Below are 13,670 nucleotides of genomic sequence, written 5' to 3' on the forward strand. Positions count from 1 at the left end.
AGCTTCAGCAGATAAAGACAACTCACTTACACTCTTCGACGATGAAACGGTCAATGTTTTTTTTAATGTTATGCACTCCGAGAAATTTTGATAAAATTTCACGTTTTCACGTGTGGATATAGCCGAGTTCACTATGTTATCACGTTTTTACTCAATTCTTTTTAAAAGTATTATTATTGCAACAAGATCATTCCCAGCCTATACTATTGTGCAGAACATCGTTTGCAAGAAAAAAAGCTGTCGAGAGGGCAAAATCGGCCTGAACAAAGTTATTGCAAAACTTTGACATACTTTTTTATGTTTGATCATACGATTTTCATCGCTCTCCTCAAATTCATATTTGTTTTTATTTCCTCTAACAGTGTAATTGTGCTAATGGATATATGATCATGAAACTATTCAATTTGCAGAAAATCAATAGACTTTGCCCTTTTGTAAAAGCGCAGAAGCTCAGTTTCCACAACATGAAAAAAGCAAATACTCTAGACTTTAGGAACGGATTATAGTAGCCATTATCAGTAATGTAAACTTTAAAAAGCAAAGGAATCAAGAAAACAGGTTCTAATTTAGAACAAATAGCAACTTGGTAAATAAGAATTGGCCTTGTACTTTTAAGTTTGTAGTCTCACTTGCTTTTTGTCATGGTGTTTTGCTCAATTATCGAGAAACTGTAAGAATGATGAAACTACTTCCAAAATGTTTAATCGTATTTAACAAACACGTGGGTTAAATAGAAAAATAAATTATATCTCAAATAGAACAGTGATTTTTCACTGAAAAAAACGGATTTTAAAGCCTTTTTAAACCTAATCAAGCAGAAAAAACAATTAATACGATATTCGATATTTTTCCGTAACTTTTCTTGTTAATTCCGATATCTAGGAATCTCATATCTCGATTATTTCGATCTATTCATGATAGGGGAAAGCTTTCAGATATTTCCAGTTTCTAATTAGCGAAACAGATCTAATCTAGAACATTTATCGCCATCCGTGAGACAGCTGTTAAATTCTAGTTTAAGGATCGGCTAAAATTCGAATAAAATGCGACGAAAATTCAAAAAAGCCAGCAGATTTATAGAAATTTGCATAGAAAATGAAGAAAATGGAAAAAAGTGTTTTTACAAGTGTCGTAATGTGTTGGGCATTGTACGTGACAGTTGCTCACGGTGTTTGCGGACTTTGACAATTTCTGGATTTTTTGGGCCTTTTTTTTGTGCATTTTTCGCATATTTGTTTCTAATTTTCACAAGAATTTTAATTAAATTTACACGAATATTTTAATTTTTCGCTAAAATAACTGCTCAACAAAGTTCCGAGCCATATATAATCTTTCTCCAGATATTTCTGTAAATGTTCATGTGTTATCCGGATTCTTTGTATTACCAGAAATTTTATTTTATTCGAAACAATTATTTACAAAAGCTATTTGAGTTTGGGAGTATGTGGCTAGTTATCGATTTTCTAATTTTCAGTTTTGGGCTCTATTATGGCTTCAAATGTTTCATTTCAAACATTTCACAGTAGTTTTATTTGCAAAAAATAATGTTTATTCAACTTGATCGTTTTGCTACGAGGTGCTCCGCCTCTTATTCGTTCCTTCTTCCCTTTCCGTTTCTATTTATTAATCCAAACCGAACCACTATTTTCAGACGAAGTGTTTCAACCTTACAACCAAACAAAATGTCGCAACACAAGTTCCTTTTCACCTCCGAATCTGTCTCTGAAGGGCATCCTGACAAGATGTGTGACCAGGTAAGTAACCAACGAAACATTAATAAGGTGCCAGGTTTTTTTTAGTTTCATGGTTTCGAAAATGCGTATATATTTTTGATGTCAGCCATTCTTCGCGTCATTTCTCAAACGAAGATTTCTATTTTCAGATCTCGGACGCTGTTCTTGATGCTCATTTGGCTCAAGATCCTCACGCAAAGGTTGCATGTGGTAAGTGGTTCAGGACTTCTTGATATCCTTCAGCGAAAGTTCAACAACAATATGGAACTGCGATGAGCAAAAGTCCTAATTATTATCCCCTAACAACGTTCAGAGATTCGGCGGAAGACATGGAAGTCAGGCGGTCACATTCAGTACACACACATCGTGTTAACATGATATTGATATTTGTGTTGTGAATTTGATTTGCAGAAGGATCAACAGTGAACTCGTACCGTTCACTGTAGTTCTTTTGCATTTATCGCCTATTCATGTCTCTGATTTCAGGCTCTACGGGTGTTGGATGATGCGGGAAACGGGGCTGAAGCTTATCGCAACAATATGTTTCTTTACCTGTTACAACGGTTACTTTGATTACAGAAACGGTGACTAAAACGGGTATGATCATGTTGTGCGGTGAGATCACCTCGAAAGCTGTCGTCGACTACCAGGTTCTCGTCCGAAACGTCATTAAGAAAATTGGATACGATGATTCCTCGAAAGGTATGAAGAATATAATTTCGTTTCTACACTATTGGCTCATCACATTGTGTCAGGAATCTCATTTTCTTGGTTTATTGATTAAATACAGTATTCAATTTCAGGATTCGATTACAAGACATGCAATGTTCTTGTTGCACTCGAACAACAATCACCTGAAATCGCTGCTGGAGTCCACGTGGACAAGGATAGTGACGATGTCGGAGCCGGAGATCAAGGAATTATGTTTGGATATGCTACTGATGAAACCGAAGAAGCGATGCCATTGACTCTTCTCTTGTCTCACAAGCTGAACCGGAAGCTTCACGAGCTCCGTAGATCTGGAGAGCTCGAATGGGTTCGTCCGGACTCGAAGACCCAAGTCACAATCGAATATGCTTCGGAAGGAGGAGCATGTGTCCCACTACGCGTCCACACTGTTGTTATCTCCACCCAACATTCTCCAGATATCAGTCTCGATGATTTGAGAAAGGAACTCATCGAAAAGGTAATTAAAAATATTAATAAAAATACAGCTATATTTATTGTTCGGTTTTAGGTTATCAAAGCTGTAATTCCTGCCAATCTCATCGACGACAAGACCATCTATCATCTCAATCCATGTGGATCATTCATTATTGGAGGACCAATGGGAGATGCTGGACTTACTGGACGTAAGATCATCGTTGATACCTACGGAGGATGGGGAGCTCACGGAGGAGGTGCTTTCTCTGGAAAAGACCCAACCAAAGTCGATCGTTCTGCCGCATATGCTGCTCGTTGGGTTGCCAAGTCACTTGTCAAATCAGGACTCTGTCGCCGTTGTCTTGTTCAAGTATCTTATGCAATCGGAGTAGCCAAACCACTTTCAGTGATGGTGTTCTCTTTCGGGACATCTGCGTTGAACGAAGGAGAACTATTGAAAATTGTCAATGACAACTTTGATTTGCGACCTGGAATGATTATTAAGTATGTCAGCCACAAACTAATATTTTTGTTAATTGTAAAGTTTCAGGGATCTCGATTTGAAGAAACCAATTTATGAACCAACCGCTGAGAACGGACACTTTGGACACAATGAATTCCCATGGGAGCAGCCACGTCATCTTCAGATTGATGTTGAACTTCTTAAAAAGATTGGAGGAAAAACGATCTCAAACGGAAATGGAATTGCCCATTGATTGTACAATGTCTGATTCATTTGTTGTTTTGATTGTTTCTTGTTTTCTCTAATAACCATTGTTTTATTCAGTTCTAATTGCATTTTTCTCTTATCCCATCCTCACTTGTTTACCTGTATTTCCGCAATATCCTCGATATCCACATACTTCAGATTTCAAATCCCAAATTCCTCCCCAATTTCTTCAAATAATCTATCTATCCCCTTTCCTTTTTCAATATAAGACCTTATAAAAAATCATTTATTGAGAATAATTTTTGTGAAAGAAAATTGAGCGAAGACGAATCGAAATGAGGCACGAGTAGATGGAGTTTGGGAATGACGGATAATATTCAAAACGCAATACTGCTTCGGTAACGACGATCTTCAGATGAATGCTGCTGCTGTTGCTTCTGAATTCGATAAATTCGACGTTCAGCAGGACCGCCAATCTCTTTCGTGTGGATTGAGAGTGGGGAATAATCAGCCGGTGGGATTTCAGACGTCGTCAGTAATTGATGACTGGATCGTGACAGGAATGACTGGAAAATATCTAATTATTAGGAGTTCAAATTACAACTATTACAGAAACACCACAAAATTCTACGCGCAAGATATCTCGTAGCGAAAGCTACAGTAAAAAATCCTAAAATTACTAATACTATAGCGCTTGTGTCGATTTACGGGCTCTTTTTGGCATCTTTGATTTATTTATCGGTAGAATGTTAAACAAAGAATGAAATTAATACGAAGAAACGAAGGAAATCAGGTCAGTAAATCGACACAAGAGCTACCGTAGTCATTTAACGAATTACTGTAGTTTTCGTTACGAGATATTTTGCATGGTCAAATATGTGGTGCAATACGCATTCTAAGAATTTTGTGCTTCCGTAATAACTAACCGGCTCCTTCCGATCATTTCTTCTTGCTTCAATCTCGAAAGCCGCAGTCTTTTCCAGCACACTACTCTTCCGTCTGTTTCTCTTCTCATCGTTCTCCTTCTCATTATCACTTGGAACTGGTGGAGGATCCATTCCGAAGTAGAATTCAGGAAGACTATCGATTCCTGGAATATTATTATTTAGTCAAAAATCATCGAAAACTAAAAAAAAACCAACGTTTTGATTCTCTCTTCAGTTTGTCCTCTTCCTCATTAACCCATGAAAAATCAATTTCCGATTGATCACATCTCATTTGTGACGTGGCAATTGACGAAGATCTCGAGCCATATGATGGTTGACGACGGATTATTGGTTGAGCATATGTTGCATTTGAATTATTCAATGTTTGATTATGTTGAATCCGTGATGACGTTGAAGAGGCTGTCTGGGCTGCAGTTGGTGGTGCTCTTTTTGTGGGCTCCGACACCTGTTGCTCCACTTTTTCACTTCGCTCAACTTTTACTTCTATCGTTTTTGTGATTGGCTGGAAAAGTAAAAACATAGGATTCAATAAATAGTATTGGGGAAATTTTTAAATCTTACAGGTTGTGGAGACTTGATGACCTGATGATGCTGAAGTTGCTGGTGATTGTGGTGATTGTGGTGATGTGGTGTGCTACTGTACATTGGTGGCGAGATAATGTCTGAAGTTAAAGATGTGTTCCAAAAAAAATCTTTTTTGTTCAGAATCTGTAATTTTTCTGGTTTTTAAAAAAGTTTCAGATATCATATTTTTCCTATTGGAGCTTGCACTGCTTCACTTTAGCGGCTCATATACGGTCATTTTTAGTTTTATGAAAACAAATTAAAATATAGAAGAATATTTTTCACGTGCTTCGTCCGTAAAAAATTCTGGTAAAATCAAAAAGAACCGAGCTATAAAGCGTCAAAGTGGAACAAGACCAATAAGATTTCTCATTTTTCTATTAAAAAATAATTTCGGTTTCACAATTGTTATAAAATTTCCAGTGAATTCACGTTTTATTCACCTTCTTTTTAATTTCTCAAATCTATACCTCGTTTTCCTGAAGAAATGCTAGATGTGTTCCATGGATCTGAAGAATGTCCACCTTCTTCTGATGATGTCATTGGGGACGATGAAGCCAGCGAGCCGTTAAGTTCGGCTCGGCGGTTGGTGCTTCTGAAAATTGAACATATATTTTATAGCACTCAAATTGGTAAATGTTTTGCTGTATTGAATTCAAGAGACTGAAATTTTTTAGTTTACAGAGTATTTCTACAAATCTATATTACCTTTAAAAAATTAGAAAAGAAAAAAAGACCTCAAATTATTTCCACAAAATTTGAGAACTGACAGTTTTTTGATAACTATTTTTGGTGGAATTAGAGCTGTTGGAAATTAAAAAATTTGAGGAATTTTTTTGCAAAATAGTTGATAAGATTCTATGAAATATTTGTTGATTATCACTATTTGGAATTCATGAAAAAAAGTTTTGGAATATAATTTCAAAAAATTATTATTGCACCAAAAACGATCGCACCACAATCTTGTGCAAAACTAAAACAAGTTGTTTCAATGAAATTCCCAAACTTGAATAAAGTAACTCACGAGTAATTATGCTTCACATATTGGCTCTGTGTTTCTCGTCTTGTTGGTAATCCTCGTCGCTCATCAGAAGTTCTCCAGTCACGTTGACGCATTCGAACGTCGATTTCAGGTGCTTCGTGCATTCTGGAAATTAATCGATTAATCGATATATGTATACATCTTGTGCATCCTAATATTAAACTAAAAGGCATACAATGAGTAGGTAATTTGTTTAAAACCGTAGCTATAGTTTTATAAAGTCCAAATATCATAATGAAACATTTCAAAATAATTTCAAGCTGTTTTAATTTGAAGTTTTAAAAAAGTGGAAACAATTTAGTTTTCACCTGTAGTTATTTCGAAAAGTCGTTCAAAAATAAGTGGTTCCAAACGAAATTTATACATTTTTTGAAGCTTTGGCATTTTGCCAAAATGCTGTAGTTGTTTTACCGCAATTTATAAATTCGAACTTTTTTTGAAGTGTATTTTTTTTGGTAATTTTGGACTATTTAAGATCTATTTAAACTAAATCCTCACTGACGATAGTCCACATTTAACCCTTATTCAGAATATTCAAGTTTTGCAACCGGAACTCTAAATTGCTACAAATTGGGAGGATCTATTTGACAATTGAGTCCATTAGCAATACAGTTGTTTTTTCCCTTTTTTTCATGTTAAATCCATCACCCATTCGAATTTCTTTTTAACCGTCACTTTCTCGTTTTTCCCGATACATGTTTTGTTCGACATTCATCCAGTTCTTTTTCACTCATTTTCGGTCATCTGTTCCTCCCGAACATCCGGTGAAAAGAGGAAAGATTTACAGCTGAGATTAGCGTGAAGACATTTCAAATGGGTTTTTTTTTGTTCGCTGGTGAAAATGGCCTGTTTGAGGCTTTGAAGATTTGAGAATTCTTTTTTAGGGAAACCGTAACGGCGAATTAACCTTGAACCTCGATCGTCTGGGAAGAAGGATTATGAAAAGTAAATCCAAAAAAAAAATTTCATGGTAGGCAGGTTGCATGCCTTTGTGCCTGCTTTACCTCTACCTTTTTCTGCATCTAAGCACTAACACAGATGCTGAAAGGTGGACTATATAGAGCTAAACTGACCTGTGTTAGTGCCTAGAGAGATACCATAGTGAAACGATTTTTTGAAATTTTTGTCTATTATAAAAGTGGATTTCAAATTAGAGCATATTTTGCTTCCACATATTAACTATTTGTTGAAACTGTGAAAATTAAAAAAAAAATTTTTTAATTTCACGCAAGGCTTGCACGTAGGCACAAGGCAGGCAGTAGAAAAGACAAGCCCCCAATCTTTACAAAATCCATGCACTACTATATTTCCACATTCTTTCTTTCTCTCTCTCTACCAATTAGTGGGCATTCTCAACCACTCTAATTCAAAAAAAAACGACTCATTCCCGCAAAGGGTCATATTGTTCCTTAATAACCCCTCCGCCGTTTCTTCCCCTAAACCATACAATCAAATGGTCCCGTTCTCCTTGTCGATTCCTTCATCTTAATAGTGCGTGACCCATGACCCGGAACACTTTTGTGTTATAATTGCAATTTAGAAGAGGTGAAGGAGGAGATGGAGGTCGGATTAGGATGAGATGAAAAACCAGTAGAGCAGAGACAGGTGACAATTGGAAATATTGGAATTATTATAGAAAATCTTCAATCCATTGATATTTCAATAATTATTGGATTTTATGAAGACAACTTGAAAATGTATTTGGCCATAAGAATAATGTAAGCAATATCCGTAGAATTTAATGTAAACTTTGATGATATGTTGAAGCGGAAGAATCGTTTTTAATCAATAATAAAACGCCTTATGCTATCATAATTTTGCAGAACTTTTTCAACAAAACCTATTCTTGAAACAGTAATCTAGATTTCAAAAGAGGTTAATTGTGGGATTATGTTAATCTCGGCCTCTAATAAATAGGCGTTCTTGTCTTAAAAAGAACGGTACTGATCAGTGTAATTTTAGTTGGCTCAAATGAAAAATTGAAAAAAAAGTAAAGATCCATTGTTTGGTTTCCAAATTTTGAAAGTTGCGACCATAGTGTTATACCACATATTTGAAAAATTTCTAAAAATTTGAAAACTGTTTTTATTTTGAAAAAATAGCAAGAATGCAGTATTCAATTAAAAACCACCTTCCCTATCAGTCAAGCAAGCCCTTTGCTCTGCTATGAAAACTTGTATTTCGGTAATTTTTAAGTCAATCAGAAATTGTTCAACTATTAAGATAAAAATAAATACTTGATTTAATCAATATGCAGTTTTCCCTAAAACAAACGTCAAAAACAAATGAAAATTAAAAAATGAGTTGTTTTTTCGCTTCAATATACAGTCAGTAATACTTCAAAAATTATTGGATTTTATGAAGAAGAGCTTAAACTGTATTTGCTTCTAGAACTCTATAAAATATATTTAAAAATGAGTTATCATAAGATATTGAAGCAAAAGAATAGTCTCTAGTACGTAAATCACAACTATCATGATTTTGTAAAAATTTTTCTTCAAACCCTATCCTTGAAACAGTAATCTAGATTTTTAAATAATTATTCTTGTCTCTACCTCTCCAATTGTAAATCGTTTGGACCCTTTGAGGTTAATAGTGGGATTATGTTAATCTCGGCCTCTAATGAATAGACGTTCTTGTCCTAAAAAGAACGGTACTCATCAGAAGGTGTGTAATTTTAGTTGACTCAAATAAAAAATTGAAAAAGTAAAGATCCATTGTTAGGTTTCCAAATTTTGAAAGTTGCGGCCATAGTGTTCCTAAAAAGAATGTGTAGGTTGAATCGGAATTGTGTTCAAATAAAACTATAGGGAACATTCATGTCAGTGTATCGCGGAAGTTATCACCAATTTTAATTTGTGAGAATGTTGTCATACCACATACTTGAATTATGATCTTCCATTAAAAACAATTGCAATTTTTTGACATGAAAAAGCATACAAAATAGCTGTCGGGAACAATAAAACAAAGTTACCTAATTGAAATAATTTTCCCCATCAACTAACATAAGATCCCTCTCTTCTGTACTTTGAAAACTGTTAAAAAGTGCCTTTGAGATGATCAAAATTGTTTTTACTATCAAAATACTAGTAAAAAACTAATTTAATCAATATGTGGCATTTCTAGGATAAATGGTAATAAAGGTAATTTAATATTTAACATTATTTTGCCAACAAGACCGAATCCGAAATTAGTTTTAATTTATAGGGTTTGTCCTATATTACATATTTGAAACATTTTCTTAATTTTTTCCAAAAAAAATTAATACACAGAATAATCCTGGAAGACTTAATCAGAAAATATGCCCTTGTTTGTCTCCAATAATTTTTGCATATTTTATCCATAACCAGTCTTTTCCCTAACTATATCCTTCCATTTTAACAATTTAATATAATAGTTTCCCCCTCTTCCTGTCGCTACATTTTGATGCCATAGGTGCGCAGGCGCGCATCAAAATGATTCAAATAAATGATGAAAACAAGCTTCTCACTCTTCACAGCTGCACTTAACAGACCGGTATATATGTGTGTGTGTGTGTGTGTGTGAAGTGTGAGTGGTCATGCTCGCGGAGCTACAGACCCAGAAGCTTATTTGATCACGCCGCGCGCGACGAGCCGCTTCATTATCATTGATAATGATTATCACAAGGTATGTGTGATTGCCCTATATCAATTGGAAATTGTACACCCGGAAGAAGAATAAAGTGCAAATATAAATCTGGCAAACAATTACTGATATCTTGTTTGAAGATATCTTCATTTTTTTGAGAAACTGTAAATAAATTTTTTGTAAAAATCTATTAAAAACATCAAATTCACCCAAAAACACCCCGTTCCTTCTCCAAGAAACTCATAAAGGTGGCGGTAAATGGTTCAGACATACTACACACACACACATACAAACAGTAATGAGAGTCCTTCATCTTATTCTTCTTCCGAGCAAACAATGTTCCGCTTTGACACCTTCTACACATTTGCATTTACGTGTATGTATTTGTTGACCGAAACAATCTCAAATGAACGGAGATCGCAGGTCAAATGTGTCCAAATAGGTGCAAATGTGTTCGGTTTTTGTGTACAATGCAACGGAGAGAGTGTAGGGCTTTCATGTAGGCGCCAAAACTGCCTGCCTGACATGAAGGCGACCTACGTTTTTTTTTGTTGATAATACACGTGTGGCACCAGGCACCAGGCAGGACTTGAAACAACTCATGTTTACCATGGAAGTCCTGTTGAATAGATGAAAGCTATCAATCGAGATCTTGTAAAAAATTCGAAACTTATAGAAACGTTGAAACATTAAACGAAAATTATTTAAAAACAATTTTTAAAAAAGTTTTTTCTCAATTTATAACGTATCCACTTATTCTAGCAGTAATTTTTCACTAACTCTACCAAATTTTCAATAAGTTTCATTAGAATTCAGTTTCGATTACAAAAAAGTACTTGGTTAAGCTGAAAATGGCAGCAAGTTCAGTTGAAAATTAACAAAAAGTTTTTAAAAGCGTTAAAAAAAACTCGAAAACATAATTTTCAGGATTTTTTGAGCACATTTTCAAATTAGGGTTCACTAAAATGAACGTTATTTTAAGATTAACGAAATAATTTTTATTTAGTCTTTGAAGAAAAAAATATAGAATTTTATTTTTTTCGAAAAATAGATGCTTGCAATTCGGTGGTGCCAATTTACAAGAAATTGTCAGTTTTAAATTCAGGAAAGTTGTCAATATATTCCTGTTTCAGAAAGCGTTGCAAGATTTGATCGGTTATCTAGTAGATAATTTTTTTCAAGACAACCTTTGTTTATTCTGTGAAACATTAAATTAAAAAAAATGAATATCGTGTTTCAGCTTCCCATTATAAATGTTACTTTCTTGTATCGAGAATAACAACAAGGAATTTACAACAGGTAACCAAAATCAAAACACATTCACACATCAACACATCTCGACCTCCCATAATACATCTTAATTACGTTGTCCACAAGAATAGAAACCGCTCACATATAGGGGAAAAGTTGGTATTCATTCCCCGTTTCTACCTTCAAAAATTGACCTTCCTCGTCTTATGTCCAACCTTGACGTGTCTCAATATTTGGTGGAAGTGAGCCACCTGTCATTTCTCTCCCAATACATATCCGTACAGTAAATAGAACCTCTCGTTTTGGAGTGATAAGAAGCTAATAGAAATGATAAAAGGTGATTAGCTATACCCTTACATGATATCAAAATGATATCAAAAGAGAAAAAGAGAACGATCATTTGTTTAAAGAACACTACACCAAATCATCATATTTTATGGTGTCATAACTGAAGAGAAAGTGATGGAAGAAAGGTATATGGGGCCGTGGATAACAAGTTTTTCCCCTTTTTTTGTTTCACCGAATGTTGTGGTGTATGTTTCATAATAACCACAGAAGAAGAGGCTTCTTTTTTGTTTTCTGGGCAAACTGGAAAGTAGAAAAGTTTCCCCCTTAAGAAGAAGAGAAGAGACATTCATCTTTCTCAAAGGCTGGAAAAAAGAAGGTTGAAGAAGTTAGAGGTATAATAATCCTATGAAGAGAAGAAGGTCAAGTTGACAAAAAAGAGTACTCAATTGAACGAACGGTGAAACGGGAGAAAAGTGCGTTAATTATTTGAATATATTGTCTAGGGAAAGTTTTTGGGAGAGTTATATTTTAACCTGGGCTTGTGCGGCAAAATTTATTATTTCAAAATGATAATCCAAACTTTTTAGTAGAAAAAAGTTGTGGAGCAACTCGAAAAAAACTCAAAAAATTTCTGAAAGTTGTTCTTTAAATTTTTGGGAAAACATCAAACTTCAAGCGGTTTTTCAGATTTTTTTCCATTTTGAACAAGAATAAATATTACTTTCAAGTTTATCAAAATGTTTCATGTATTTCTTCATTCATTTATCATTCCCAATAGCTTTTAAGAGTTGCCTGGTTTGCAAAAAGAAAACAGGGAAACAGTAATAAATTTACGAATCTGTTCCAGTCTAAAAATGAGAACTTTATAGTCTATTGCACAATACTTCTACATAAGAAATCTTTGCAGAAATTTTTTAATTTCAGTCTAAAAAAGTATCGACCCATAAATCGATATGAGTTACAGTAACTCGTTGTCAGCGTGACAAAAATTATCATTATTAGACGAAATATGGGAAAATATTTGATCGATTCAAAAATAAGATTTATTTCTGTCAAAAAACCCGGAAAGTGCCAGAAAGGTTTTTCAGATTTTTTTCTAACTTTTAAACAAAAATAAATACTATTTTCCAACTCGTCAATTTTTTCTTGATCCTTTTATAGCAGCAAAGTTAACTGTGTAGATGATTTGATATTTACAAGAGAAAATATTGAAACAGTAACCAAACTAACCTGTGTAAATCATCATAGCTTATAGCTCTGGAGTACATTGGATGCATTGGTGGTGGTGGTGGAACAGGCATCTGAATCGGAATTCCTCTTGCTCCCAATTTCTTCATTAATTTCTGATGCTTCTTCTCCATCTTCTCCAATTTCTTCAATGTCTTTGCATCAGGAGGTATCAATATCCTAGGTGGAGGCATCATTGCTGGTTCGAAATCAATTTGATTCAATGACATTCTTGATCCTCTCATTTGTCGTAACCTTTCAGAATCAGGGCCTCCCATGTATCCAGAATCTGCATTCAGAGAGATCATTGATCGTCTCATTTGAGCTTTTGATTGTGGATGATGTGGATTGTGATGCATATAAGGTTCAGCGAATGCTCCTGGAGCAATTGGTCTTTGTTTTGCTTCTGGATATGGAGAAGTAGTTGTTGAATAGGATGTCCTTTGATGCATCCAATGCGGAGGAGGCGGGTAGTGTGACGAGCTTCGGTTTCCCATCTAAAAATTATTTTTTGAATTGAAAAAAATAGATTCGAGAGGAAAATTAGAATCGTCGAAAATATTGTCCAGAAAAAATTAATTTTTTTAAAAAATTTACTGTTTCATGATAACTTTGAAATAAATACAACACGTAGGAACTGTTAGATGTGCTAAATAGAATGAAATAACAAAAAACGTAACTTTCAAAAAAAAAACAATTAATATTTGGAAGCAGAAACTATTCTCACAACATTGATGAAACAGAAAAAAAAAGTTTGAATTTTTAAAAAGTTATGACTTACCAAAAAAATACAAACATAAATTTCAAATTATGTAACATGAAACAACTACTGATTCCGAAAAAAAAATCCATTTTTTGATGAAATTTAAAAAATTTAAGAAAGCTTTTTGATTAATCTTCGGTATGTACCTTTACAAATAAATCAGAGGTGATAAAACAGTCCTATGAAAACACAACTATTGTTGATATTACCCAAGGGATAAATGCATAGAGTGAAACGGCACAAACAAACTGAGAAAATACGGGTCTTAAACTATTTTTTACAGAGCTGAAGCTATTGAGGTGTAGAAACATGAGAAGTCTAGAAATCTAGGATACATGGTGGCAGTGAAAATAGAACGCGAAAAGTTAAATAATTAAAATACCAAAAAGTTTGGGGATAGTGTTCCAGAATTTGGAATCTTTTTCATCTTTAT

General features: G+C 34.3%; 2 protein-coding genes and 18 non-coding genes across 24 annotated transcripts; 7 read left to right on the plus strand and 13 right to left on the minus strand.

The window, feature by feature from the left end:
• Positions 1–191: 191 nt before the first annotated feature.
• On the plus strand, positions 192–212 carry 21ur-432. The gene has a single exon (NR_054776.1).
• Positions 213–1,651: 1,439 nt separating this feature from the next.
• On the plus strand, positions 1,652–3,838 carry sams-3 (putative S-adenosylmethionine synthase 3). 4 transcript variants are annotated; one of them, NR_131526.1, is made up of 7 exons: positions 1,683–1,754; positions 1,800–1,834; positions 1,883–1,943; positions 2,220–2,435; positions 2,537–2,919; positions 2,971–3,380; positions 3,427–3,592. NR_131526.1 is itself a non-coding variant. In NM_068471.8 (6 exons), the coding sequence occupies exons 1-6, from the start codon at positions 1,683–1,685 to the stop codon at positions 3,590–3,592; spliced, it is 1,215 nt and encodes a 404-aa protein (NP_500872.1). In that variant the 5' UTR covers positions 1,652–1,682; the 3' UTR covers positions 3,593–3,838. The 4 variants fall into 4 exon arrangements, 1 of the variants encoding a protein (NP_500872.1); NM_068471.8 differs by lacking the exon at positions 1,800–1,834 and having other exon boundaries at positions 1,652–1,754; positions 2,313–2,435; positions 3,427–3,838; NR_131527.1 differs by lacking the exon at positions 1,800–1,834 and having other exon boundaries at positions 1,883–2,435.
• C06E7.4 (SH2 domain-containing protein) lies at positions 3,821–12,971 on the minus strand (the record flags this gene model as incomplete). Of its 2 annotated transcripts, NM_068473.8 has the most annotated exons (7): positions 3,821–4,112; positions 4,473–4,636; positions 4,689–4,995; positions 5,055–5,155; positions 5,528–5,652; positions 6,082–6,204; positions 12,478–12,971. In NM_068473.8, 7 exons carry the CDS (start codon positions 12,969–12,971, stop codon positions 3,924–3,926), a joined length of 1,503 nt encoding a protein of 500 aa, NP_500874.1. In that variant the 3' UTR covers positions 3,821–3,923. The 2 variants fall into 2 exon arrangements, with proteins under 2 accessions (NP_500874.1, NP_001368356.1); NM_001380246.2 differs by lacking the exon at positions 12,478–12,971 and having other exon boundaries at positions 3,847–4,112; positions 6,082–6,203.
• Positions 5,497–5,517, plus strand: 21ur-1106. Its single transcript, NR_054777.1, has one exon.
• On the minus strand, positions 7,229–7,249 carry 21ur-11900. Its single transcript, NR_054778.1, has one exon.
• On the minus strand, positions 7,730–7,750 carry 21ur-1779. The gene has a single exon (NR_054779.1).
• Positions 7,804–7,824, minus strand: 21ur-5016. Its single transcript, NR_054780.1, has one exon.
• 21ur-5221 lies at positions 7,888–7,908 on the minus strand. Its single transcript, NR_054781.1, has one exon.
• On the minus strand, positions 8,410–8,430 carry 21ur-7702. The gene has a single exon (NR_054782.1).
• 21ur-995 lies at positions 8,552–8,572 on the minus strand. Its single transcript, NR_054783.1, has one exon.
• On the minus strand, positions 9,269–9,289 carry 21ur-5745. The gene has a single exon (NR_054784.1).
• On the minus strand, positions 10,331–10,351 carry 21ur-14868. Its single transcript, NR_054785.1, has one exon.
• On the minus strand, positions 10,332–10,352 carry 21ur-6725. The gene has a single exon (NR_054786.1).
• On the minus strand, positions 10,851–10,871 carry 21ur-8914. The gene has a single exon (NR_054787.1).
• 21ur-4374 lies at positions 10,985–11,005 on the plus strand. The gene has a single exon (NR_054788.1).
• On the plus strand, positions 10,988–11,008 carry 21ur-15652. The gene has a single exon (NR_054789.1).
• C06E7.93 lies at positions 11,327–11,611 on the plus strand. Its single transcript, NR_054790.1, has one exon. It is a non-coding gene; the product is annotated as an Unclassified non-coding RNA C06E7.93 (non-coding RNA).
• 21ur-3467 lies at positions 12,001–12,021 on the minus strand. The gene has a single exon (NR_054791.1).
• A 144-nt stretch (positions 12,972–13,115) lies between the features above and the next one.
• Positions 13,116–13,136, plus strand: 21ur-5290. The gene has a single exon (NR_054792.1).
• Positions 13,137–13,409: 273 nt separating this feature from the next.
• On the minus strand, positions 13,410–13,430 carry 21ur-2191. The gene has a single exon (NR_054793.1).
• Positions 13,431–13,670: the final 240 nt, after the last annotated feature.

This window comes from Caenorhabditis elegans, chromosome IV (genome assembly GCF_000002985.6).
Source record: "Caenorhabditis elegans chromosome IV".
NCBI classification, from domain to species: Eukaryota; Metazoa; Nematoda; class Chromadorea; order Rhabditida; family Rhabditidae; genus Caenorhabditis; species Caenorhabditis elegans.